The sequence below is a fragment of the Oryzias latipes genome, chromosome 11, assembly GCF_053564925.1.
Source record: "Oryzias latipes strain Hd-rR chromosome 11, Olatipes_Hd-rR_3.1".
NCBI classification, from domain to species: domain Eukaryota; kingdom Metazoa; phylum Chordata; class Actinopteri; order Beloniformes; family Adrianichthyidae; genus Oryzias; species Oryzias latipes.
In genome coordinates, this window is record NC_136247.1 from 12,602,224 (window position 1) to 12,627,731 (window position 25,508).

Genomic DNA, 25,508 nt, shown 5'->3' on the forward strand with positions numbered 1-25,508 from the left:
AACCTGGTTTCACCTTAAATACAAGATCAAGCCTTTGCCAGCAACAATGGACAAAATCTGACTGGTGCTAATCTTCTTTGTTTTTCTTTTCTTAGTCTCTAAATGAAGAAATCTTGAGTAGGAAGAAAACTGTAGACCAGGCCATCAAGAACGGACAAGCTTTACTCAAGCAGACCACAGGTGATCATCATGTTAAAACTATCGTTCAGTTTGCACACCTCTTTTATTATTATTGCATTTTTCTCCTGATTTGTCGTCGACTGAGATAGAAAATTTTCACCTGAGCCGCATGTCCTCCCCACAGGTGAAGAAGTTCTCCTGATCCAGGAGAAGCTGGATGGGATCAAGTCTCGCTATGCTGAGATGACAGCCGGTAGCAGCAAAGTGCTGCGCACGCTTGAGCAGGTGCTGCAGCTCTCCACGCGCTTCGCCAGCGCCCATGAAGACCTCAGTCAGTGGCTGGATGCTGTGGAAGCAGAGCTTAACGATGCTGAATCTGATGCTACGCCCACCTACCAGGAGAGGCAGAAGGTAGGGGAGGAGTCTTTTAGTGTTTGGATTTAAAAAGATCGTTTTTAAGTATTTTATGCTATGTACACTCTGGGCATGTGACACCCGTTCAAGACGCGCATTCTTGAATGTGCGTGTAGCACACGGCCTTCACTCTGGACTGTCGTTATTCGATATGTCCGCCACATACAGTTGGAAGAGGTTTGGTGCAAAATGTGAATCTTGCTCCAGGCTATGTCTTTTCCAGCTCTATTCTGATCTACACGACTCCATCTGGACACAAACCACAATTAATAATTTCTCCCTCCATGATTCAATGGTTGCGCATATTTTACTCGTGACAGCACTTCATTTTAAAAATATATTTGAAGAACCTCAGAAAGTCCAGAGAATTTTCAGTAGCCATGTTAAAAATTCGAAGCAGCTTGTGTTTTATTTTGCTGTTATTGTAGATAAACAATCTAAACTTCATAAACTAAACTTAATTTTAAGGAAAATAGATTGTAAATTTTGTGAGTTTGGTAAGCCAGAGCTGAAATTGCTGTTTTCTATCTGCATGCAAAGACTCTTTAGAGTAAATTTGCATTGTTGTATAATTATTTAAAAGAGAAATTCTTCATCCTCTTGAAGATGTTCTTTTAAAAAAAACATCTTGCTGTTTATTAGTCTTTTTTCAAAATGCTCTTTTCATGACATTTCAGCTTCTCCAGTATCAGCCTACCCAAAGCTGGGTTACCATAGCAACACCGATAACTCATGTCTGTAAAAGCTTTTGAAAGGATTTTTGCCTTCTCAAGTGTCTGTATTCCAGTTCTCCCTTTCTTCACTGACATTTTTTGTTTCTATCCTGCTTTGACTTCATCTTGTATTTTTGAAAAGAAAGAAAATATCTCAGAACTAGTAACATTTTAGATTGTGATTGTGGGATCTTGTGCCTTCATCTCTGCAGGAGCTGAAGAAAGTGTCTGCTGAGAAGCGTCTGGTTCTGGACACAGTGAACGAGGTGGGAAACGCCCTGCTGGACCTGGTGCCGTGGCGAGCTCGCGAAGGCCTGGACCGCCATGTGGCTGACGCCAACCAGAGGTACCGGCATGCAGATGAAACCATCACTCAGCGGGTGCAGTTGGTGCAGGCTGCCATCCAGAGGTCACAGCAGGTACTGCGACCACTCCAACCAACAAAGCCTTTCTAATTAACATAAAGGTTTTTTTTTATTGCATCTTGCTGAATTTAATTTCTGTTGTTAGTATGAGGAGGCAGTGGATGCAGAGTTGGCCTGGGTTGCAGAGACGGAGCGTAAACTGGCGTCTCTGGGGCCTCTCAGCTTGGAGCCTGACGTGACCGTGGCTCAGCTGCAAGTGCAGAGGGCCTTCAACATTGACATTATCCGACACAAAGACACTGTAGATCAGCTCCTGAGCACCAGAGAGGACATCCTGGAGGCCTGCAGCTACGCTCAGAGAGATGCGCTGATGGCAAGTCACTCGCAGTTTATTTAGTTACTAAGAAGCATCATCTCCAGTGTCTGAATGTCTCCATGTTCTTCCTTAGGTTAAAACCAACTCTCTGAGCGCTCGTTACGATGCAGTGAGTCAGAATCACAGCGAGCGGTTCTCTGCACTGGAGCAGGCCCAGGTTCTAGTGGCACGATTCTGGGAAACCCACGAAGAGTTGGAGCCATGGCTGTGTGAAACGGAAACCCTCATCACGCAGCTTCCCCCTCCAGCCATCGACACAGATGCTCTCCGTCTGCAGCAGGATCAGATGAGGGTATTAGCATCAGTTTCTGTGATCCCCGTCTGTTCACCTGCTAAATGTCACCAACTCAACTCTTTACTCTCCCCACTTCACTGTCCAGCTTATCAGGGAGTCCATCGCCGAGCACAAGCCTCACATCGACAAGCTGCTGAAGATCGGGCCCCAGCTGGCAGAGCTCAGTCTCCAAGAGGGGGGGACAGTGAGGCAGCGCTACATGGACGCCGAGAGGCGCTACCAGGCCATCAAGGAGGAGGTGAAAGGTCGTGCCACAGACCTGGATGAGGCAGTGTCCCAGTCTTCACAGGTACGACACAGATGAGCCGCAGCAACATTCTGCAGGATGGCCTTTCTACTTCGTGTCATTTCTTTATTCAAATTAAACTTTATTGTACTACAACTTACTACAAGTAACAGTAACAGCTTTAGCTTTTGTGTGTTTATCAGTTGGTAGAAATGTAATGTCTTGTTTAACAAAGTTTAAAGTAGACCCTCAGTCAATTAGAAAGGAGAGTTACTCTTTTTACTGTCATGTCAGACATAATTTTATACATTATTTTAATTCTTGCATTTCATTTAACACGATAAAGTCAAAATGTGGAGTGGATATCACGTGTCACTTTGCACATGTACTGCATGACTGATTGAACTCACTGTATTGTTTCTCCACCCTCCGCCCCCTTCAAACCGCTCCATGTCTCACTCCTCCTCTACTCGCTCTGTTTTCATTCCTTCCTCAACCCACCACCTTGTCTCCTCCCCCATCATTCTCTCACCTAACCTCCGTCCCCCATTGTCACCTCTCATTCCTAACTCCATCCCATCCCTCGTTCATTGTGGGTGTGCTGTGTGTTGCTCCTCTCCACCATTTTCTTCATGGTCACTGCTCACTGCAATCACCCAGCTGCTAGAGGTAAGCCCACTGAGTTAAGCTGTCGCTTAACTCCTGAAAGTAAAGAATGTGTTGGTTTTCCTGGACAAGAAAAAGCTGTTGATTATTAATTATTGTCAAGACAAAAACGTATCTGTTGGTATTTCAAGAACTCAGAACTCAAATATCAGTTCTGTCGACCTTGAAGTGGAGCTGATAGGTAGTCTATTAATAACTGTAACTCACTGTCAGTCTGCCCCAGGGCAGCTGTGGCTACAACCGTAGCTACCATCACCAAGTATGAATGAGGAGTGAATGAATAATGGACATAATGTAAGCGCTTTGGGTGTCTTGAAAAAGCGCAGATAAATCCAATCCATTATTATTATTATTATTATTACTAGTCTGTGATGAGCTGCAGCTCCAGAACATCTCAGTGTTTATTGGAGCCAGAAATCAGCTGAGTCTAAGCATGAGAATGTATTGTTGTAGTTCGTGATGTGAATGTCCCTTAGAGGTTTTTTATTTATTTATATAAATCAGTTCTGACTGCCCTTCTTGATCTGTTGTTTGTAGTTACCTAAGTCTCGGTAGTATGTTGTATTCAAAAGCATCCTCTGGTTGCTCTTGTCGGAAATATCTTCTAAAGTGGACTCAGGTGTAAATGGTTTCCTGTTGTACCTGGATGACGTGCTGAAAGTGTGATACTGAGTATTGTCGAACTTTGGATTCTCTGCATCCACACATTTGTGTTACTGCAGTCTACCTGAGACGGCTGAGGCATTGATTGTATAAGATAACTGGACCGAGTGATTGTGACGTCAGTCATAGAAAATGTCTTATTTCCAGCTGTAATAAAATAAAGTCAATTCAGTTGCTATTTTGTTACGTTGGAGCCAGAAAACGTCAGTAAGAAGTGATTAGTCAATCACTTTCGCCAATCAGGAGTGAGCTTGTTGGAAGGCCACACCCATTCTAACCGAAAGCAGGCTCAGGAAAATCTGTCAATCAAACCTTTTAAAGGTTTTGACGTGAGACCACACACAGGACTTTGATTGGTCAGTTTATAACTTGAATAACTTGCAATAACAAAAAATATATTGAGCAATTAGGATTTTAAAAAAAAAAGGGAAAAGGATTAAAATTATGTTAAAAAGATGTATCAGAGCAAGAATGGCTATTCTGGCAAATAAATTGAGTAATAGCTGTTTATTTCTCAATAGAAGTCTATGGGATTTTGGCCTCTTTAGATACTTTCTGTTTGGGATGCTAAGGGGGAGGGATCACTCAGTCCAGTTCTCATATACAGTCATTATGCCTTACGTCAGGTCTCAGTACCTTCCTACTTTCAGAATGTCACCAATTACTCAAACTCTGGATCTTCATAACTGTGCCTTCTGCTTCTTTCTGCTTCCAGTTTCATGATAAGATGGACCCGCTCCTGGAGACTCTGGAGGGGGCGGTGCAGCGTCTGCGGCAGCCCCCTCCGGTGGCTGCAGAGGTGGAGAAGATCCGAGAGCAGCTGGCAGAGCATCGCGCTCAGGGGCTGGAGCTGGATAAACTGCTGCCGAGCTTCTCGGCTCTGTGCGCCCGCGGAGAGGAGCTCATCAGCAGAGCGGCTAATGACGATCCTGCTGCTCAGGGTGAGGGATGCACCTTCAAAGTCATGAAGACTCAGAAGGAATAGCTGCCATCTCCTCTTCAGAGTCTTTTCAGAATTGTCTTTGTAGTTTTTAAACTTGATCATAGTCAAAGTAAATCCTGCTGCTGCTGGAGCTGAACTGTTTACATTTTCTTCTGAGGAAAGGTCTGTGAGGTCTGTGAAATGATGGAAACCTTTACAGTTCTTATTGTGAGCTTTCGTCCTTTGAGTGGAGCCAGGGCGAATGTGACCCAGCAGTTGTTACATGATGAAATGGAGCAGGGTCAGCAGCAATAACTTTGTTTTTTTTCCAGTGAGAACAAACAGGACAGATGTCTCCTTGTTCCATCGCCCCCTCAGGAGCTTTGGGGTCTTTTAAAAGAAAGACCTCACTGTTCACAGAGATTAGGACTCACAGAATATTGAGCATACCCCTGTTTAAATTTATGGTTTAAATTTAGTTAATAAACACTTGATAAATGACGATGACATATTACCCACAATGCTTAGTGAGATTCTGTGTCTCTTATTCTGCAGCGGTTCGCTCCCGCCTCCTGCGCCTTCGCTCTCTGTGGGATGAGATCCGGCAGCGCGCAGAGGAGAGAGAGGGAAAACTGAACGATGTCTTGGACTTGGCTGGAAAGTTCTGGGCCGACGTGGTGGCCCTGCTGACCACGCTCCGAGACACCCAGGACATTGTGAAGGACCTGGAGGACCCGGGCGTGGACCCTTCACTCATCAAACAGCAGATCGAGGCTGCTGAGGTCTGAGGATGAGCTGCAGGCAGGAAAACGGAGCTGTCCTGCTTTTGCGTGCTCAGTGACTCATGAAAATGTTTTTTTAATTTTTTTTATTAGGCCATCAAGGCGGAGACAGACGGCCTGAGGGAGGAGCTGGAGTTTGTCAGGACTCTTGGAGCTGACCTCATCTTTGCCTGTGGAGAGACTGAAAAACCTGAAGTCAAGAAAACCATAGATGAGGTGAAAACTGAGACATTTCCTGAGGTTAAAAACTCCTTGGAAGCTCTCCCAGAAGTTGACCCACCAGTACATCCTGTTTGTCTTTCAGATGAATGCTGCCTGGGAGGGCCTTAACCGGACGTGGAGGGAGAGGATGGAGAGGCTGGAGGAGGCGATGACTGCCTCGGTTCAATATCAGGATGCTTTGCAGGTTTGTGTTTCTTTGGATTTATTCTCTTTTGTGCAGAGAAGCTTTAAGCTCTTTTTTCTTTAAATTTCATGTTGTTTACATTTAAATTGGAAATCCGGTTTCTGTTTTGTTCTGTAATCTTAGTGCCACCGACCTTAATCTATTCTAATCTTTGCATCGTTTTTAGGCAATGTTTGACTACCTGGACAACGCAGTGATCAAACTGTGTGAAATGTCGACCGTGGGAACTGACCTGGGAACTGTCAAACAGCAGATTGAAGAGCTCAAGGTTGGTGAAAAGCTGCTCAGTCATCCATGAACACAGACAGATGCTTGAATCTTGTACAGATGTTTAGTTGAGGACTGTATGTATTTGAAGAGCTTTCTGCTGCTTGTTTCTCCTGAGCAGCAGTACAAGGTGGAGGTATACCAGCAGCAGATCGACATGGAGAAGCTGTGCCACCAGGGGGAGCTGCTGCTGAAAAAAGTGTCAGACCAGACGGATCGAGACATGATCCAAGAGCCACTGACTGAACTCCGGCACCTCTGGGAGAACCTAGGAGATAAAATCACCCAGAGACAGGTACGGAAGCCAGTCAGGATTAAGGAAAGCATATTTGACCCCTCCTCTGTAGCCTGAGCCTCTGCGTTTCTTTCTTGCAGCATAAGCTGGAGGGGGCCCTGCTGGCTTTGGGTCAGTTCCAGCACGCCCTCTCTGAGCTGCAGGCGTGGTTGAACCACACACACACCACTCTGGACACTCAGCGACCAGTCAGCTCCGACCCCAAGGCCATCGAAATTGAGCTAGCCAAACACAACGTGAGTGTATATTCCTCCTGCTAAAGATGCTTCTTTTTTACAATCTTGATGTAATCTACCATCCTTTCCTCACACTGTTTAGACTTTAAACAATTATATTTGAACCCATAAAAAACTTCTTTCCTCTCTCTGGCTCCTCCAGGTTTTGCGTAATGATGTGCTGTCCCATCGTGCCACAGTCGAGACTGTGAACAGTGCTGCTGCTGAGCTGCTGGAGTCCTCTCCTGGCGACGAGGCCAGCCACCTTAGGGCACAGCTGGATCAGCTGAACCAGAGCTGGGAGAGTCTACTGCTGAAGACCCAGGAGCGACAGAAGCTCCTGGAGGCTGCACTGCAGCAGGTACAGGAAAACGAGAAAACAGATGATTTCCTCTCATTCTCCAGGATAAAGAAGGTTTCAGTGCCTTGTCCCTCTGTGTTTTTGCAGGCTGAAGGTTTCCATGGAGAATTGGAAGAGTTCCTCCAGTGGCTGAGGAGGACTGAGAGTCAGCTGTCTGCCGCAAAACCAACCGGGGGTCTCCCAGAAACAGCCAGGGAGCAGCTGCAGCAGCATGAGGTAACAGAAACTCAGCAGCTCACTGATCCTCTGAGGCTCATTAAAGATATCTGTGTCATCTGTCCTGCTCTCCTCCGTTTACACGCCGGGCAGATGGTGACCATCAGGCACTTTAAACCTCACTTTCTCCCCTCTCTGTCTGCAGGAGCTCCAGGGTCAGCTGGCTCAGCGATCAGAACAGTACCATCGCCTGCTGGATCAGGGAGAGTCCATGTTGATGGCCCGTGGAGGCGATGAGGCCGGACCAGGCACCACCCAGACCCAGCAGAACCTGGCTATGCTGCAAAACAAGTGGGCAAGCCTTAACACCAAGATGGATGACCGCAGGGTAAAACATATTCCTCTTTTGATTTAATTCTGTTAACTTAAATGGGAAATGTCTAATCTTTAAAACTTCTCCAGGCGAAGTTGGAGGAGGCCGTTTCCCTGGCAACAGGATTTCAGACTTCACTGCAGGACACCATCAACTGGCTGACTCAGGCTGAGCAAACTCTGAACATGGCCCAGCCGCCCAGCCTCATCCTGGACACGGTCCTCTTCCAGATTGATGAGCACAAGGTTAGACCTTCATCTCACAGAAGCCACTTTGGTTTTGTTTATGGGGGTTTTTATCTAAAATAAGATGAAGTTTGGGATTACTTAGTGTTCTCTTTTCCACAGGTGTTTGTGAATGAAGTGAACACGCATCGGGAGCAGGTCCTGGCTTTGGAGAAGGCTGGCTCTCAGCTCCGCTTTGCCAGCTTAAAGCAGGATGTGGTTCTTATCAAGAACCTGCTGCTAAGCGTCCAGGCTCGCTGGGACAAGCTGGTTCAGAGGTCTCTGGACCGCGGCCGACACCTCGATGAGGCTCGCAAACGCGCTAAACAGGTGAGAGGCTGCTTCTGCTAAACTCCAATCCTCTGGCATCTGGTCAAAAGAGTAAAGGTCAAAAGACATATGAAACATCTTATTATTATTTTGAATTTTATCTTCTTACAAAAATAAAATTGTGATTCTGTCGTCAGTTCCATGAAGCCTGGAGGAAGCTGACTGATTGGCTGGAAGAAGCGGAGAGAAAGCTGGACTCAGAAGTGGAGATCTCCAATGAACCTGACAAGATCAAAGTACAACTCACTAAGCACAAGGTATCACATCATGGAGTAAAATAACTCAACATTAGAACCACATTCTGCTCTAATCTGCTCTCTAATGTTTCTACGTCTCTTCAGGAGTTTCAAAAAGCTCTGGGATCGAAGCAGCCCGTTTACGACACCACAGTGAGGTCCGGGAAGGCCATGAGGGATAAGGCTCAGCTGCCCGCCGACCAGCAGAAACTGGATCACCTGGTGGGGGAAGTTCGTGATAAATGGGACACGGTTTGTGGAAAGAGTGTAGAAAGGTACAGAAACATCTCATCTGATTACTAAAACAAAAGAAAAGTAGATGTTTAAAGATGTTTCTCTCTTCGATGCAGGCAGCACAAGCTGGAGGAGGCTCTGCTGTTCTCCGGTCAGTTTGCAGAAGCTCTTCAGGCTTTGGTGGACTGGCTCTACCGAGTGGAGCCTCAGCTGGCTGAAGACCAGCCTGTCCACGGAGACCTGGACTTGGTATCAAATCTCATGGATACACATAAGGTGCGTCACTACAGAAGCTCAACATCTGCTTCTCTGAATTCTGAGCCAACTCCTCCACAACCCTGTTTGACCCTCTGCTGCAGGCTTTTCAAAAAGATCTAGGAAAGAGAACCAGCAGCGTTCAGGCTCTGAAGCGTTCGGCCCGGGATCTGATGGAGACGGGTCGCGACGACACTGCCTGGGTCAAGGTTCAGCTGCAGGAGCTCAGCAACCGCTGGGACACAGTGTGCGCCCTGTCGGTGACCAAACAGACCCGCCTCCAGCAGGCGCTCAAGCAGGTCAGAACGCAAGCAGACGCACGGCAACAAAACTGCACATCTGGAAGATTTTTTGTTGACGCTGACTCTGTAGTTTGATTCCAGTGTAGCCATGTCCCATTTGTAAATGTTCCACTTAAAAACACAACATAGTGGTTCTAGCATGTCTTAGTATCAGTCAACACAAATATTTTTACATTTTCAAAATTCTGTTATTTGTGCAACAAAAATGAAGCCGACCTTGTTTCAAACAAAGTAAAGGACCTTCATTTTGTGTTAGGCCGAGGAGTTTCGCACCGCCGTGCAGCTGCTGCTGGAGTGGCTCTCCGAAGCAGAACAGTCGCTCCGTTTCCGTGGGGTCCTCCCTGAGGAGGCGGAGACGCTGCAGGCGCTGCTGCGGACCCATCGAGACTTCATGGGAACCGTGGAGGAGAAGAGGACCGACGTGAACAAGGCCGCTGGCATGGGAGAGGCCATCCTGACAGTTTGTCATCCGGATTCCATTACCACCATCAAACACTGGATCACCATCATCAGGGCGCGCTTTGAGGAGGTGAGGAAAGCTACAATCTTTGGAGGTTTACAGCATCCGGTTCATTCTTTGAGGGAAGTACATGTCTTTGCCTTTCAGGTGTTGACCTGGGCCAAGCAGCACGAACAGCGACTGGAGACGGCTCTGACCGAAGTGCTCAATAATGCCAACCTGCTGGAGGAGCTGCTGTCGTGGCTGCAGTGGTCCGAGACCACACTGATCCAGAGAGACACGGAGCCGCTTCCTCAGGACATCCCACATCTCAAAACGCTCATCGCCGAGCACCAGGTGGGCTTTCCTCCAGGTTTTCTCCTGCTGCCTCCTTGATAGGTTTTCTTCACCGTCCGTTTGTGGCTTTCAGACGTTCATAGAGGAGATGACGCGGAAGCAGCCGGATTTTGACAAAGTGACAAAGACTTACAAAAGGAAACCAGCAGAGCCCCCCAGCAGCCTGGCTGAGAGGAGAGGAGCTCGTACGTTTGCTTCACTTTACTTGGTAAACAAAAATTCCAACATCCACCAGATTACAACAGTCCCTCCTTATCCTGGTTAGGCAAACATCAGCAACAGCAGCAACAGCAAGCCCCCATGCAGCTCTCCGGAGCCAACCCCAGACTCAACCAGCTCTGCGCCAGGTGGCAGCAGGTGTGGCTGCTGACTCTGGACCGCCAGCGGAAACTCAACGACGCTCTGGACCGACTGGAAGAGGTGACTGACTTCAGTGTTATCTGGAAAAAAGTCTAAAATGGTCAAACTTCTTTGTTTAGCAGTGTTTGACCTTTTTCTTTGACTTTATCTGGCTTTTTATGTTACATTAAATATGTCATCTACTCTCAGCTCAAGGAGTTTGCCAACTTTGACTTTGACGTGTGGAGGAAAAAGTACATGCGCTGGATGAACCACAAGAAGTCTCGAGTCATGGATTTCTTCCGCCGCATCGATAAGGACCAGGACGGAAAGATCACACGGCAGGAGTTCATCGACGGCATCTTAGCTTCAAGTACGATCATCTCTTGTTGCTTGTCCTTAACTTCCAAGAGCATGTGCCAGAGTTCTGTTCTGTCTGTGCAGAATTTCCAACAAGCAAGTTGGAGATGACGGCAGTAGCGGACATTTTTGACAGAGACGGAGACGGTTACATCGACTATTATGAGTTTGTGGCTGCTCTGCACCCCAACAAGGATGCCTACAGGCCCACCACTGATGCTGATAAGATAGAGGACGAGGTAAGGGCATGTGAGAGATGCATCTCAGGAACAAAAATGAGCACCAATGTGCTGACTGCTGTCTGGGGTCTTTCAGGTGACCCGGCAGGTGGCTCAGTGCAAGTGTGCCAAGAGGTTCCAGGTGGAGCAGATAGGAGAGAATAAATACCGGGTGAGTGTTATTTGAAACTCTTCAGGATGATGTTTAGAAAATGCCAGCTGAAGATCTGAGTCGGAGAGAATTTCTGAAAAGATCCAAACTTGTAATGTTGGTGATGTTTGATTTTTTTCGCTTAACCCCTAAAAGACTATAAACAGATGCTGCATTAGCATCCTCAGAGTTTAAAAAGAAGAAAAGAAAGAGGAAAGTGTCTTGTGGGTTGTTTTTGACCCAGTTCTGTAGAATTAAACATGTTCTAACTGTAACAGCTTCTCTTCACAATGTTTTCACCAGTGTCTATCACACTATCACAGTATAATAACAAGATAACATGATTTAACTTCTCACAGCTCCAGGACTTCCTTCTCTGTGTAAATGTTATCGCACAGATGCACACTGACACAGACCCACACTTTTATATGGTTTTATAGCTGAACACCCCCAAAAAAACGTTGTATTGTTTGTTTTTGTGTTCTTTACATAAGTTTAAAATTTTCATCAAAGCTTTTCTCACAACAAGGTTTTAGGCTCTGCAGCTGGAGCAGGTCAGCTCTCCTCAAACATCTTTACATAGTTCTTCATCTGCATCACCCCCACTGTCGAGATAAGCTCACACAAATGGCAGACACGGCAAGTTCGTATTTGTCCACGTAACAGAGGCATCTCTGTTGTTTAAGGAAAGTCTCCTTCATGTGTGTTCTAACTTCATTTTTGCTTCAGATTTGATACACTGGTTCATAGAAAGAGCCTTTAATATACAGCAAAGGCTCAGCTAAAACAAGCCATCATTACATCACTAACACTCTGGTGTTGAATATAAAAATTAAACTGGATGTAAACCTTACTCTCTCTGGTTTTTAGAATAGTTTTCCTATAATGGCTAAAATAATTTAACACTAAACTTGGGAATTTAAAGGAAAGATGGCCTGAAAAAAGCTCTGTTCAAATGAAGCAGTAATGCCAACCGCCCTCAGTCTATCTCAGGGATGCGCAGCTCCAGGCCTCAAGGGCCGGTGTGTCTGCATGATTTCCAGATATCCAGGCCCAACCCATGACTGATTACCTAGTTCAAGTGAAGTGTTGCCATTTCGCTTTTTAAACCATCTGAGTACCAAGCAGCAAGTCACGTGAGTTGATCTTTTTACAAGAAACGGAGATGTTAATCTGAAGCTGCAAAGCCTTCACTGCTTTGCATGTCGTCAACTGTTTCTGGGCCTTTCATTGGTAGTTAATTTTAGGTTTCTCATGAGTCTTTTTGCAAAGAATAAACTTTAGGAAGCAGAAAACGCATCCGACTTTCAAAAGAAAAAGAGAAGCAGTGACATTTTTGACAGTTTGAACAGAGCTCCGAATGTCTGACCAAAAACCAACGGTTAGCTTTCCAAACCCTGAAGTGTGGGGTTTTATTTATCCATCTGCGTTTTGTGGATCTGTGCACATTTTACAGCAGTCAAAGACTCATTTTTAACAGCAGCATTTCATTTACTGGATCACTGACACCACTGCAGACCTCCTCTCCTTCATCATCCTCCTCTGATGATGATGAGTGCAGCCAGCGTTTGGCTGCAGGACACTGGAGATTTTAACCCTCATCTTTTTGTCTGCTTTGTGTCTCGCTGCATGTCAACCCTCCACTTCCATCTTCTTTTCCAACTCCATCCTCTAACTCCACAAACATCACTGAGGATCTCTACCACAAACGGTTTTGCTCAAATGAACATGAGTTCTTAGTTCTTGTTGTTTCATTCTCGCTCTGTTTCTTTCTCCTTGTGTTCCTCTGCTCCTCCCCGTCTGCCGGATTTATTGTAGTTCTTCCTCGGAAATCAGGTAAAGTGCCTCTGCCATATATGGACGCGTGAAAGCTGCTTCCTCGTCGTCCTCCACCACAGATCCTCAGGCTGCAAACACAAACTCACAGAAAAATCATTTGAAAGAAGCAGCGCTCCTCTGTGGCTTGGCGGCGAGTGATCAGGTTTCACCGCCCTGTCGTGTTGATGTCGGGATGTGTTTGCCGCGTGGGGAAGCAACATGGCTGAAGGGATAATTAACATTTTGCTGCAAAACTGTGTGCTGAAGCAACCAAGCAAGTCAAGCTGCTTGGAGAGAAATCCAGAGGATTTCTTCTGCTTGGTCACCTTTCACTGGGAGATTGGAAAATGTGAAAATGATGGTTTTCTCACAATCATGATGGTGGTGGTCTTGTTTGAGTGACTGTATCTGAATCTTCGGTTCTGTCAGTGCATGCTTTTTTTTCTGTCACTGCATGGAGTAGAGATCAGATTTGGTAAATTGGCTTCTTGGTGTGAAATTGGGCATTGTTTTCAAATCATTTATCAGAACAATAACTATTGTTTCTTCCTCCTCTCATCTCCCCGTGTCCTTTTCTCCTCCTTCCTCTCCATCTGCTCAGTTCGGAGACTCTCAGCAGCTGCGTTTGGTGAGGATTTTGCGCAGCACTGTGATGGTGAGAGTTGGAGGGGGCTGGATGGCTCTCGACGAGTTTCTGGTCAAGAATGATCCCTGCAGAGGTGAGTGATGTTTACCCACAAACACAAGCGTCTCCTTTTGTTACCAGACTCCAGTTGTTGGGAATTCCTAGACTACTGCAGAATCTATGATTGTGTCATTACGGAAATCTCTGCAAAGAATTCTGGTAAATTTCTAGCGCACTGGATTTTAGAATTGTTGTTCTGGACAGCACTACAAAATGGTGAACTCACTATAAAGCGCACTAAGTATTCAGCGGTGAAGGAAATCGGACACAACCTTAAACTTTTTCTATTTTGTTACCGTTTCCATTAAGCATCTGAAGGTGATGCATTATGGGACACAAAGTACTCCTCAGTTTCTGTCTTGTTTGGTTGAAATAGTTTCTTCTAAAGTAAAGAGAAGAAAACATTCTTTTTTATAGAAGCAAAAATTTGTCTGCCTTCTGCTTAAAAAGCCTGTGATGTGTAAAGCTCTGCTTTTGTGTGGATTTGAACCCTCAGCGTCTCATCAGTTGCCTAATTAGAAAGATGGCTGTGTAGAAAGGGGTTTACAACTTTAGATGTTTATAGGAAAACATGCTGATAAGAAATAAACAATTCATCCAAGTCAGAAATCTTACAAATTAAAATTAAAAGAGCATATTTTACTGTTTTCTAGCTGTTTTTCTTTATTATATAAGTCATTTAAAAATAGAAGAAGGCCGTGTTCCCAAACAAGCATGAATGCTCCAGCAGGTTGCACTGGAACCTCCTGGGCAGCGGGTGAAGCAGTTAAAGGTTAACTCCCGTTTGTCATGTTTGTCAGCAGGTGACGGGGTCGCTGCTCTTCCTCCTCTCCTCCCTGGACTGTTTCTCTCTCATATCTGTGTTCTTTCTGTCCATCATGAGGGGGTTCATCCTCTTTTATTTCATCTTCCACATCACTTCTTCACTCCTCACTTTCCATTGTGTAATTAAGATGGTAGTTTGCATGGTGCATGGGCCTCAGATCTCTCCCTCCCCTTTTCTTCCTCCCTCTTTTTGTTTTTTCTCTTTCCTCAGTGCATCATCCAGGACTTAAGATTCTCCGCTCCGATTCCAGTAGCTCCATCTCATCTCGTATAGGTTGGGCTTCTCTCTTTCTCACTGCCTGTCTTTTGGTCCTTTTTCTGTGTTTTCCTCTGGTTGGTTCTCTGCAGGTTTCTTCTTTTGTCCTCTTTTCCCTGTTCTCTTGGGTTTGTGGGTTTTGGCTTTGTTGCTGTGCCTCGCTGACCGCCTGACTAACTGTTGCTGCTGACATCTTGAACTGTGATCATGTTTTAATACGTTTCCATGGCGACTGCCTTCGGCGTGGACTCCTGCGTTGAGCCGTGTGCCTTTTGAGCTGTGTGTTTTTTTGGCGGGGAGACTGTCTTCGTTCCGCATGCAGTTCTTTCACGTTGTCTCTTGTGTCTCTCAGTGACGGTCACTCCTGGCTATTTCTGCTGCCGAGGTATCTACTCTTCCTCTCTGTCTGCCACCTTTCATTCATCTGTCAAGCTCCATGTTTAACCACAGCTGTGTGTCCACATATGTGTGTGCACTCTTTCTAACGGTTGGCAGACGCTGGTTTCCGTCTTTTGTCAGTTTGTCACGTGTTTTCCTCGTGCTTCCCTCACGCAAAGCAGAAGCAGGACTTGGCCAATCCCTGGTCTGCTCAGGTTTTCCTTTGAACATCTGCACCAAAAGATCGAGCAGGAATCTGTTTGCATGTTCACAATTTAAAAACCAAAAGAAAGCAGGAGGATATTTGAGTAAGTCCTGGATGTGGCCAACTTGGGTTTCTATTAATGCAGCTTGCGGCACAGCTCCTGTCAGTGAGATTTCTGAGCGCTGGGGAAAGAATCCAAGGCTGGCTTTAAGCGAGGTGCCGGCTGAGCTGATGGTTGTGAAAGCTGCAGCCCTTCTCTCCTCTTTTTTTCTGTCTTTCTCTGTAAATCTGTCTTACAGTCATGCAAAAAATGAAGAAAGCCCCCTTTTTATTTCTGATGTAAACTAGTTTGAGAATAATAAAACAACATTTTAGACCTACTTGGTCTTAATCCAACCTCAGATAAACTTTAACACTTTTTATTATTAAACACAAAATGAATTTGACCATTTTTAACCCCCCTTTTTTAAAGTCCCATTCTCTTCATCTTTTGCTCTGTTGTAAAATCGTTCAGTGTTATGATTATGCCTTTTTTAGCCAAAAATAAAGAATAAAATCATTTTCTAGGGCATCCTGAAGAGCAGCAGTAGTTTTTTAGAAATTTGCCTGGAAATCACCATTGGTGTGGAGCAGCCCCGCCCCCTTCTCCTCAGAACGGGGATCTTACTCGCACAGAATATTTTCTACGTTACAAATGCAAACGTTTTTCAAAAGCATATTTGCATCTGCTCTTTATTCATGATTTGAATAAATAGATACTCAGAAATGCAATTTAGACCTTAAATTTCTTTACATATGTCCTCCGTCATCAGATAAAAATGACAAGAACATGTTAAAAAAAACACAATTCTAACACTTGTCTGCAAAGGAGTCAAACTAGCAAATTCCCACCACATTACATGTTGACCCTGGAGGGGCTATGTTCAGAACTCCCAGCATGCTAGCACAAAGCACAGAGGTAGAAGTGTCATGAGTCACAAGAACTAAACATTGATTCAAAACTTTCTTTTAGAAAATCATTCTTAAAAACAACCAGCTCCTAAGACATTGCTGCCTGTTTCAGAGTTGCCATAAAGTAGCTTCTCTACTCTTTAGGCAGGAAGATTTGCCGTCTACACCATAAAAAGGATCAGCTCCTTTTGTAAAAGAAACATCTTTCTTCTCAACCAAATGACAAGCAATTTTGTTCCTATAAGTTTAACTTCTGCATATTACTTTTCTGTAATAGATGAATTTTAATGTTTTAATTATCTGAGGATGAATTAAGCGAATTTGAAGGCCTTAAAATGTTGCTGTCTTGTTATTTTCAGTCCTTATGTCTACATTTGACATGAAAGTGAACATATTTTAGTATCACATGACTGTTGTTTTTCAGCTCTTTCCTCCTCCTCCTCCTCCTCTTCATCACTTTCCCCCTGCGGCTGGCTTCTCCAGGCTTCCTGCTGTCTGCTGCACTCCTTTCTGTCCAGAAATGCTGCTCAGCATCTTTGGAAGGGAGAAACCCTGAATCTGGGCTCTCTCCTGAGCATTAGTCAGGCATGACTGCTGCCCCCCCCCCTCCACACGTGTATTACACACAGCCTGTGCACCCATCGCAGAGCTGAGGGGGGGGGCTCCTTTGCAGCTTAGAAGAGGATGTGAAATGAAAGCTCCACTGAGGAAGGAGAGGATGTGCTTTACTCTCCACAGTGCTCGCCTTCATCTAAAGAGTAGTTTTCATGTCGTTAACTGGAGACACTGGTTCATGCTCAGATGTTTAGTCACAGACTGTGGATCTTCACTACAGTTATTCCTGGTTAATGGGTTAATCACTCACTACTATTAGAGCAGGGGTGTCCAAACCTTTTGCTAAGAGGGCCAGATTTGGTGAGGTGAAAGTGTTTGAGGGCCAACCAAATCTGCCTGACATATTTATCCTATTTTCACTAAATTAAATGCAAATTAACTATTTAATGGGCATTTTATGCAATGCTTTATTTTTTTATATTTACACATAAAAAAAATCTAAATGCTTTTACCCAAATGAATGTGAATTTATCCATTTTTCGCACCGTTCATTTCCAGTTAGCTTGTCGTAGAGAGAAAGTCTCGTCTGGTAGTCCCTCTTGAGATTGAGCTTCTTTAGAACGGCTCCACTGTCTTGGCATATTAGGCAGACGACACAGTTGTTGTTTCATATTAGTCTGGAAAATGTTTCCCTTATTCTGGAGTTGGTGGCCCTCACTGTCAACTGTTTTGTTTTTTTACTGATGACATTTTTTAAAGGAATTAGAAAGGTCACATGACTGCATTTCCACACATTTACAACAACTTAAACTGTAATTTAGCCGAATGGAAAAATTAAATTGTAAACACACTTGTTAGAAAATTCTGGTTGTAGCATTTCATTGGTTTTATGAAAGGAGCGTGCAGAAATGTAAACACGGGCCGGGCTTTGGACATGCCTGTTCTAGTCAGGATCTGATCAGACAATGCAACCAGGGAGTAGCTTAGACTCCTCCTGTCCTTTAATCTGAACTGGTGTGAGGTCAAATCCCAAATTGAGGTGGTTTATGTCACTGCTTTTTGGGAATATAATTTTTGATATTTGCAGACTGACTTCGTACTGACAGATTATCTGCGGCCATGGCAGTTTCTCCAGATTACGCTTCAGGTGTACAGAACTTTCTGAACTTTTGGGTCAAAATAAATTTCCCTGTTGCACTCCCTCACTTGCACCCTCCTAAAGTGACTCTGTTTTTGGACTTCCTGATCTCCTGCTCCGCTCACCTGCACTCTCAAGACAAACACTTTAATGTCTGGAAGCACTGACTCTCCCTCACTCTGCTCGCTGCCTCTGCTGCCCCCTGCTGGAGGAGAAACTGTGATCCCACCAAGAGAGCTCATTGCACTATAATGAGGTCTCCTCCCGCTCCTGTCTTCTGTCTGCAGCTCGAGGCCGCACCAACCTGGAGCTGAGAGAGAAGTTCATCCTTCCTGAAGGAGCATCTCAGGGCCTGGCTGCCTTCCGATCACGAGGTCGGCGCTCCAAACCGGGATCCCGCAACGCCTCGCCCACCCGCTCCTCCTCCTCGGCCTCCCACAGTGGAGCCTCCTTACCTTCAGCTCCATCTACACCTGCCACCCCGACAGCCTCCACCTCATCCAGGGTAAGGGTGACAGTCTGCAACCGTTCTTTACAGGACCCTAAGCGAGCCAACCTTCACTTACTGTTATGCTACGTACACTCCAGGCATCTAAGACGCGTTCAAGAACGCATTAAACGAGCATTCTTGAATTTGCTTTTAGCATATGGCGTTCACATTGGGCTGTCCCCACCCCATGTTAGTGCATGTACACAGAAGAGGCTTGGTGTGAAATGTCACACAATTTTATTCCGATAAATAAAAGACCTGATCTCTTACAATTCTAGCCGGGCACAAACCGAAATTATTAGTTTCTCCTCTATGATCAACAGTTCTGTGAGTTACAGAAAAACGCCATACGTCAACACCAAATCTGAGTCCCTGATTGGTCAAAGTCCAAATGGTTTACCTCTCAACGTGCGTTTAATGCCTGCGTGTGTTTTCTATGTAGAGCCTGAAAATGATCATAAAAACATGTGTTGCAACACGAGAGTTTTAAATGTGGAAGTCCGAAATGCGCATTGAGGTGCGTTTACAAAGACTCTTCACTGGATGCGGTCGCTTGAACGCGCACTTCTGAGCCCGTTGTGAACGTAGCATAACAGAAACAAGATGGAAAACAAAACGTTTCTAGAGACTTTACTTAGTAAAACATAGAGAAAATCTATAACATTGTCAGGACTAAATAGGTCAGAAAAAACATAATTATTCTGAGTACAGTTCAAGCTCAGTCATGTGTTTCCAGCTGACTTTAGGAACGGTTTATAGAGCAGTGAACGATGTTGCACTACAGAGGGTCTGCTTCCTCAAAGGGTTAAGAAGTTCTGCTGCCTCAGAAAAACTCCTGGCTTTGGTTTCTCCTTCGCTTCATGTTTGGAAGTTTGTCTCCTGTGTTTTCTCGTTGTGTCTTTTCCCTCAGAGTTGCAAGTGGAGCAGAAAAATAATCAGATCACCCAGATGTCCTGTGGTTTTTCTTATATGTGCGTTTCTTGGGTTTTTGTTGCACACCAAGGGTGTAATGATACATTTTATTACAGATTAAATTCATATTATAATTTGTGATTGCTGATCTGATCCATAGTGGATATTGGTTCATTTTGAACGATCCGATTGACTGTCCTAAAAATGGATCCAGGACATCTTTAGCCAAAAATTCCACCAGTGTGACTCAGAGAGAAACACCTGGATACTGAACAGTGCAGGTGACATTTTCCAGATTGCTTATATTTTTTTCTCAAAATCAAGTGTAAATTGAATGTGTTAACAAACAAACAAACAAACAAGTGAACAAGAATTAATGACAAATCTATTCACAATTTCCAATATCCATTTAATCGATTTATTCTATTTTGAAATGATTTTTCATGTGGATTTGATTAACATTTTGCCTCAGATCGATGTGGATGGATCGTAGGAATAGAAATCGATTGAGTCGATTAATTGTTGCACTCCATTACTCACTGTTTATTTGTTGTCATCCTTCTGTTGTCACTTCATCCTTAATTGTGGGTTTCTGTCTTTTTTTTTCCTGTCATCTTTTTGTCTCCTCTTTTGCTTCTGTCATTTACCCTGCTTTCAAAAATGTCTGTCTGCACTGACCATTTAAAAAAAAAACAAAAAAAAACAACCCCAAAACATCCGCTTTTACACAACAACGCTCTGCGCTGTCTGACCCCCACAACTCCCCCCTCCCCACATCTGCTGCTTTCCCTCCTCCCTTTTCAGTCCTCCCTCCCTCATTCGCGTGACTATGCTAAGCCGTGGCTGGCAAACAGTAAAAGCCCAACGCCGGCCAAGTGCCCCTGCTGCCCAGAGCTCGGTGTCAGCCCCAGCACTCCTGGGCACGAGGTAACGCACCCACGCCACCCACCCACCCCGTCCTGCCCCACCCGCCCCACCCCTCTGGAAGCGCTGATGCACTAATGCACCCAAACGCTTGACGCCGCCCTGCAGGACGATTGCTGCCACGCAGCAGTCGTCAAAGCTCTTGAGGAGAAGTCCCCAAAGCAGTTCAGACAGAAACCGGATCCCTGATTTTGAGTCTACCGATTCATGTCATGGTCATTTTCAACGGTTCTGATTGAGAAGAAGAAAAATATATATTTTTTTTCTGTTCTTTATTAGTTTTTGATTTACGAAAATCTAAAAATCGAATGTAAACTTTATGATAAACTTGAGAAAATGACACAAATGTGTGCGTCTGACCTTCTGCACTTAGACTGTTGTGTTTGTGTTGTTGTTTTAGTGTTGGTCTGTTGTCAAACATGTGAGTTTCTACATAAATGTGTCGTACTGTTAGAACTTTCTCTAGTTCAGTCCAGAGGTGGGTAACGAGTAACGAATAAAAAAGTAACTAAAAAAGTACTCGCACTCCTACTTTTTCTGTGGGTAGATTAGTGATGCAGATCTGGCCTCCTCTGTTCTCTGTATCTCATGTTACTTCAGGTCAGTTTGATCATTTACTCCAAACATGAGGACTAGCTTCAGTATAGCCAGAGAAGACTGTAATCTGAAGCTACGTTCACACTGCCCTCTGCCACTTTGACGCTTGAACACTTGTAATCAAAAGTCTATGGAAACACACGTAAAAGTGGGTTTTCACGCGCATTCACGCATAGCTACACAAATTTCTACAACTTTTTTTGGGACCTACATATAAAACCCGCCGCCAGTAAACACACGCTGAAATTTAAACCAAGTTTAACTTTAATCAATCAGAGACTCCGATTTGGTAGTGAGGTATGGATTAATTATCGGAAGTGCCAACCGTTTGGCAATTGATCATAGAGGAGAAATTAATAATTGCGGTTTTTGCCCATCTGGAGTTCTATGACATATCGGCCTGGATATGTCATATCCTGGATAAGATTACTCAGATTTGCATCGCTTCGACATTTCGCACCAAGTCTCCGCCAAGTGTAGGTGGTGGACAAGCGCTAGTAAACAAGAAGAAGAAGCCCCTCCCTGCATGTACAGTTTGAACATCATGGGCTATATGCCTGTTCTTAAATCATGTTACTTGCCCGGTGTGATCGTAGCTTAAAGGTTCCAGGTATTTTTATTATTTTTTCTTAAAAATGCAAGACGTTTTGTGTATTTATTATCTTATTCTTCTGATATTTGAGGCAGTAAATTAGATATTACATTTAAAACTGTACTCGGTTATAGTTTTTTATTATTCAATTGTTTTAATGATTACTTTTATGCTACAATAATTCTATTTTCAAGTACTACCACTCTAACTTAAACAGCCTTTAGCTGCTCCCCCTGCCTCTGGGGAATTGAGTTTTTTTTGGCTGATCTTTGGTGTGTTCGCCTGCAGGGGGCAGCATCTGGGTCCAAAATAAGGAGGACAACCTTCCATTCGAGCAGAGGCTCGCTGACGGGAGAGAACGGAGGAACGGCGCATACCAGCAAACGTACCGGTGAGTGCTGAGCGTTCTGCTGCTGTGTGCGGGTTTTTCTTGATGTTTGTCCCTCAGACGCTGAGTCATCACCCTCCGTTTTCCTCTCAGATCCTAAAAGAGGAGCGTCCACGGCCAGTGGCCCAACCAGCAGAGCGGGCAGCCGAGCGGGCAGCAGGGCCAGCAGTCGGCGCGGCAGCGACGCTTCAGATGCTTCGGAGCTTCAGGATGCTCACTCGGTCTGCTCCGACACCTCAGACACCCCAAGACGGCCTGGGGGCGGAGCCAAACCTTCCAAGATCCCCACCATTTCCAAGAAGACCGCCAGTCCAAAGACCACAGGGTCTGCAAAGAAGTGAATTAGACAATGAAACAAACTTCTTGGATGTACCAGCAGGAATCTGGACCTCGATCCAGGCGACCGATGCACTACGACTGATCATTTCCAGGGAAAGGAGGAGATGGAGAGTCTCCATCTCACTCTTCCCCACGCCTACGACCGACTGAACATGCACAAGAGGAGAGTCCTGGTCCAGTTGTTTCTGACCCAGTCTGTGGGGGGTCGACACATATTTCTCCCCTTTCAGACATCTGCTTTGCCTTTGCCCCAACCCAAACCCCAAAATGGAACCAAACACCAACCACAAGATGCTGCCTTATTTCACAGAAACACTCTGTCCTGATCAGGCAGAGAATTCAGACTTAACAGGGGGCAGACACGCCACCGCCACCACCGCCGCTCCGCACAGCAGAGAGGCTCTCGTGACATTCAGCAAAAACTCTGAACGGATTGCGGGTGAAGTATTTTTGCCTGCGGATCAACCGTCTCAAGGATGCGTCAAAAAAAGCAAAATATGCAACGACTGCCATGTCTCTTCCCTGGACTGGCTGCACGCAGAGCGGCTAACCTCAGAGCGGACGCCACCACACCAAGACTGACTCCTCCCTGGATCTGGTTCTGGGGGGGTGTTGCTTCCACGAGGGCCCCTGCGGTTTCACACCACCCGACTCCCAAAAATCACCATCTAGCAATAGAAAGGACTGTTTTTATGGTGACGACTAACAGCACATTACTGACAACAAGACTTGTAAGCTAACATGTTAACGACCATGTTCACGGAGCCCAACAACCAGCATGCACTAACCGCCTCTCCCTCTGCTGTTCCATCTTTGAGTCGACGTCATACGACGCGCACACGGCCCGTCTGTTACAGGAAGCAACAGAGGTCAAGAGTCACTGTATGCAAAACTTGCAAATGTCGTTTAGTTTTTCAGATTAATTTATAATCCAGCTGTACTTTTTGTTATTTAGCTTAAATAAATACCTATTTATTTTTCATGTCCTTGTCATATCACATCAGCAGAGAGTGATTTAGTATTATGGCCGAGGAGGACGTTTTGTACCGAGCAGAGGTCCGCTCTGCCCTTTGATAAGTTTTGTGTGTCGAGTGTGTTTTTACTGCATTGTAACGTTTCTCACATGAGCGCTGATTCCAGTGACAGCCTTGTTTGTTGAACTTTCTTTGTTGCTAACGACGACCGTTTCCTGACCAAAGGGGTTTACCCTTCACATGTAGAGCGAACTACAGGTATGAATGAGGGGGATCTGAGCAGAAGGAAAGCCCCCCCCGTGTCCCTCCCCAGTGTCTCTTCTTCCTGCCTTTTTTTTTCTTTCCTCTGATGTTCTGTGCTTTGCGGGGATGAGTCATCCCTGCATCGTCTCAGTAAATGATATGAAGTTTTTGGGAAAAATAATGAAAGAACAGTCAAAAGAAGAAGAAGACATCTTAAACTGATTTTTTTTTCTATTTATTTATTGTGTGGGGGGGGGTCAGGGTTCAGAAAGTGTGGGAGACGTTTGCTGCTTTCTGATGCTACTCTCACTGGGATGATAACATGCAGGGGGGGGGGGGGGGGTACCACGAGTCTCTTGTGTAAAATTAAAACTAAAATTATAAACAATTTTTTGTTCTGTTTTTGTATTAAAATGATGCTTGCAGTAAAGGCTGGCTCTGTGTTTGTGTTTCCTTTCTGGCCCCCCAACTATGGAAGATGGACTCAAATGAAAATCATGTTTGATGTTGACATGTTCTTGTGGCATTTTTCTAATGATAGAGGACACTCTTTCAGAAAATCAAGCTCAAAGTGGAATTTCTTAGTAATCGTAGATGAAAAAATATGCTGGGTGGGTCACAATTTCCCTACACGGCTCTGCAATGGGGAAGGAAAGGGGGGCGGGGTTGCTCTGCACCAACAATCTCGCCCACAACTTGGGGGATTTTCTAATGAACTCCTGCTGCTCTGCAGAAACTATGTCCTAAAAAAAACGACAGATTTTATGATTTTGCATAAAACAGCATAATTATAATTGAAAGACTTTTAAAAATAGATCAAAGTGGAAGTGGAACTTTAAGTTCTCCTTTTTTGCAGATCTGTTCCCAGAGTACTATGAATGTAACCCTTGTGCTATCTTAGATGACCCCACCCTTACATTGACGTGTTCTCCCTACCATGACAAAGGTGGAGAAAGGTGGAAAGATTTCATGTAATCCATGGACACCGGTGAGATTCACAAATCACTGAAGAAAAAAGATTCAGCGCACTGTCTAGTGGGTCTAGATGACCCAACTCCCAATGTTAAAGTGCCTAGGATAGCAGGTGTTTGCTCGCTGCAGCGAAGAAACATGTCATTGATACTTTATTCAACACCAAAAAAACAAATCCATTTTCCCCTAGACCACGTGTCAAACTCAAGGCCTACAGGCCAAAAGTGTCCTGCCATGTCATTTTATGTGGCCAGCGAGATCATAAAAATGTTGAATTTCTTAAAATAAAAAAATTGGTGTGCATTTATTCATATCTAGGGGCAATTGGACTTGAAATATGGGATTGGGCAACTAAACATTAGGACTTAAACACTGTCCATAGAACCTAACCTGACAGAATCAAATTTAAGAGGATTTATGCTAGAGTAACAAGCAAACATATGTTTTCTATGCAACTGTAATTGTCACTTTAGAAAATTATAATAAATAAATTATTAATTTAACATCAAAGAGTAGTTACGTTTATTTTTCATTACATTTAGTTACATGTAAAAGGTATATCTGGCCATTTGAGGACAGCCACTATGCTGATGTGGCCCTCTGTGAAAATGAATTTGAAACCCCTGCACTAGACCAACAAATGAAAAACATTCCCTTTTTGTAACCCTTGTGCTATCCTAGGCACTTTAACATTGGGAGTGGGGTCATCTAGACCCACAAGACAGTGCTCTAAACCTTTTTTCTTCAATGATTTGTGATCTTCACTGGTGTCCATGGATTACATGAAATCTTTCCACCTTTATCCACCTTTGTCATGGTAGGGAGAACACGTCACTGGTCATCTTGACCCCATAGGATAGCACAAGGGTTAGAGAAAGGGGAGGATTTCTGGAGGAAACCTGCACTGATGCAGAAGATCATGGTTGAAGTTTCGACCCTCTAACAGATCAATATTTCACTTTTTCAAGCTTTACAAGTGATGATTTGCTGTTTTCACGGTGTATCTTCAGGCCACTCCCACACACTTTTCCTTGGATGCAATTCTTAGAAGAAGTTTGTGGAGGCCTAGAAGGATGACCGATCAGCCTCAGGAAACCTTCAGACCCCTCAGGAGAGGGAAGCAGTTCTCTGCCATCACTGTCTTCAGTGCCAGTTGTGAGCTGTTGACTTTTACTAAAGACAATGTCAGGAGGTGGTAGGAATACT

The 25,508-nt window shown here is 44.7% G+C and overlaps 1 protein-coding gene across 29 annotated transcripts in view; it reads left to right on the plus strand.

Moving 5' to 3' along the window:
- The window catches only part of macf1a (microtubule actin crosslinking factor 1a), a 192,963-nt gene extending 169,203 nt beyond the window's left edge, over positions 1 to 23,760 (plus strand). For 11 of the 29 annotated variants that reach the window (XM_078954826.1, XM_078954828.1, XM_078954829.1 and 8 more), the window contains 37 exons: positions 96 to 180; positions 305 to 531; positions 1,460 to 1,666; positions 1,758 to 1,985; positions 2,062 to 2,280; positions 2,369 to 2,572; positions 4,554 to 4,779; positions 5,316 to 5,542; positions 5,636 to 5,758; positions 5,847 to 5,948; positions 6,115 to 6,216; positions 6,337 to 6,510; positions 6,591 to 6,746; positions 6,889 to 7,086; positions 7,174 to 7,302; positions 7,448 to 7,630; positions 7,705 to 7,860; positions 7,963 to 8,169; positions 8,307 to 8,426; positions 8,511 to 8,680; positions 8,756 to 8,915; positions 8,999 to 9,193; positions 9,453 to 9,725; positions 9,804 to 9,992; positions 10,066 to 10,177; positions 10,258 to 10,412; positions 10,542 to 10,704; positions 10,776 to 10,930; positions 11,007 to 11,081; positions 12,879 to 12,896; positions 13,480 to 13,597; positions 14,600 to 14,662; positions 14,997 to 15,029; positions 18,159 to 18,376; positions 20,078 to 20,200; positions 21,675 to 21,777; positions 21,868 to 23,760. In XM_078954826.1, the coding sequence (XP_078810952.1) occupies positions 96 to 180; positions 305 to 531; positions 1,460 to 1,666; positions 1,758 to 1,985; positions 2,062 to 2,280; positions 2,369 to 2,572; positions 4,554 to 4,779; positions 5,316 to 5,542; positions 5,636 to 5,758; positions 5,847 to 5,948; positions 6,115 to 6,216; positions 6,337 to 6,510; positions 6,591 to 6,746; positions 6,889 to 7,086; positions 7,174 to 7,302; positions 7,448 to 7,630; positions 7,705 to 7,860; positions 7,963 to 8,169; positions 8,307 to 8,426; positions 8,511 to 8,680; positions 8,756 to 8,915; positions 8,999 to 9,193; positions 9,453 to 9,725; positions 9,804 to 9,992; positions 10,066 to 10,177; positions 10,258 to 10,412; positions 10,542 to 10,704; positions 10,776 to 10,930; positions 11,007 to 11,081; positions 12,879 to 12,896; positions 13,480 to 13,597; positions 14,600 to 14,662; positions 14,997 to 15,029; positions 18,159 to 18,376; positions 20,078 to 20,200; positions 21,675 to 21,777; positions 21,868 to 22,115 (5,844 nt within the window). In that variant the 3' untranslated portion in view covers positions 22,116 to 23,760. The remainder of the gene's footprint in view (positions 1 to 95; positions 181 to 304; positions 532 to 1,459; positions 1,667 to 1,757; positions 1,986 to 2,061; positions 2,281 to 2,368; positions 2,573 to 4,553; positions 4,780 to 5,315; positions 5,543 to 5,635; positions 5,759 to 5,846; positions 5,949 to 6,114; positions 6,217 to 6,336; positions 6,511 to 6,590; positions 6,747 to 6,888; positions 7,087 to 7,173; positions 7,303 to 7,447; positions 7,631 to 7,704; positions 7,861 to 7,962; positions 8,170 to 8,306; positions 8,427 to 8,510; positions 8,681 to 8,755; positions 8,916 to 8,998; positions 9,194 to 9,452; positions 9,726 to 9,803; positions 9,993 to 10,065; positions 10,178 to 10,257; positions 10,413 to 10,541; positions 10,705 to 10,775; positions 10,931 to 11,006; positions 11,082 to 12,878; positions 12,897 to 13,479; positions 13,598 to 14,599; positions 14,663 to 14,996; positions 15,030 to 18,158; positions 18,377 to 20,077; positions 20,201 to 21,674; positions 21,778 to 21,867) is intronic. The other 18 variants (XM_078954839.1, XM_023959969.2, XM_023959968.2 and 15 more) reach the window with 15 other exon arrangements.
- The last annotated feature ends 1,748 nt before the right edge of the window (positions 23,761 to 25,508 follow it).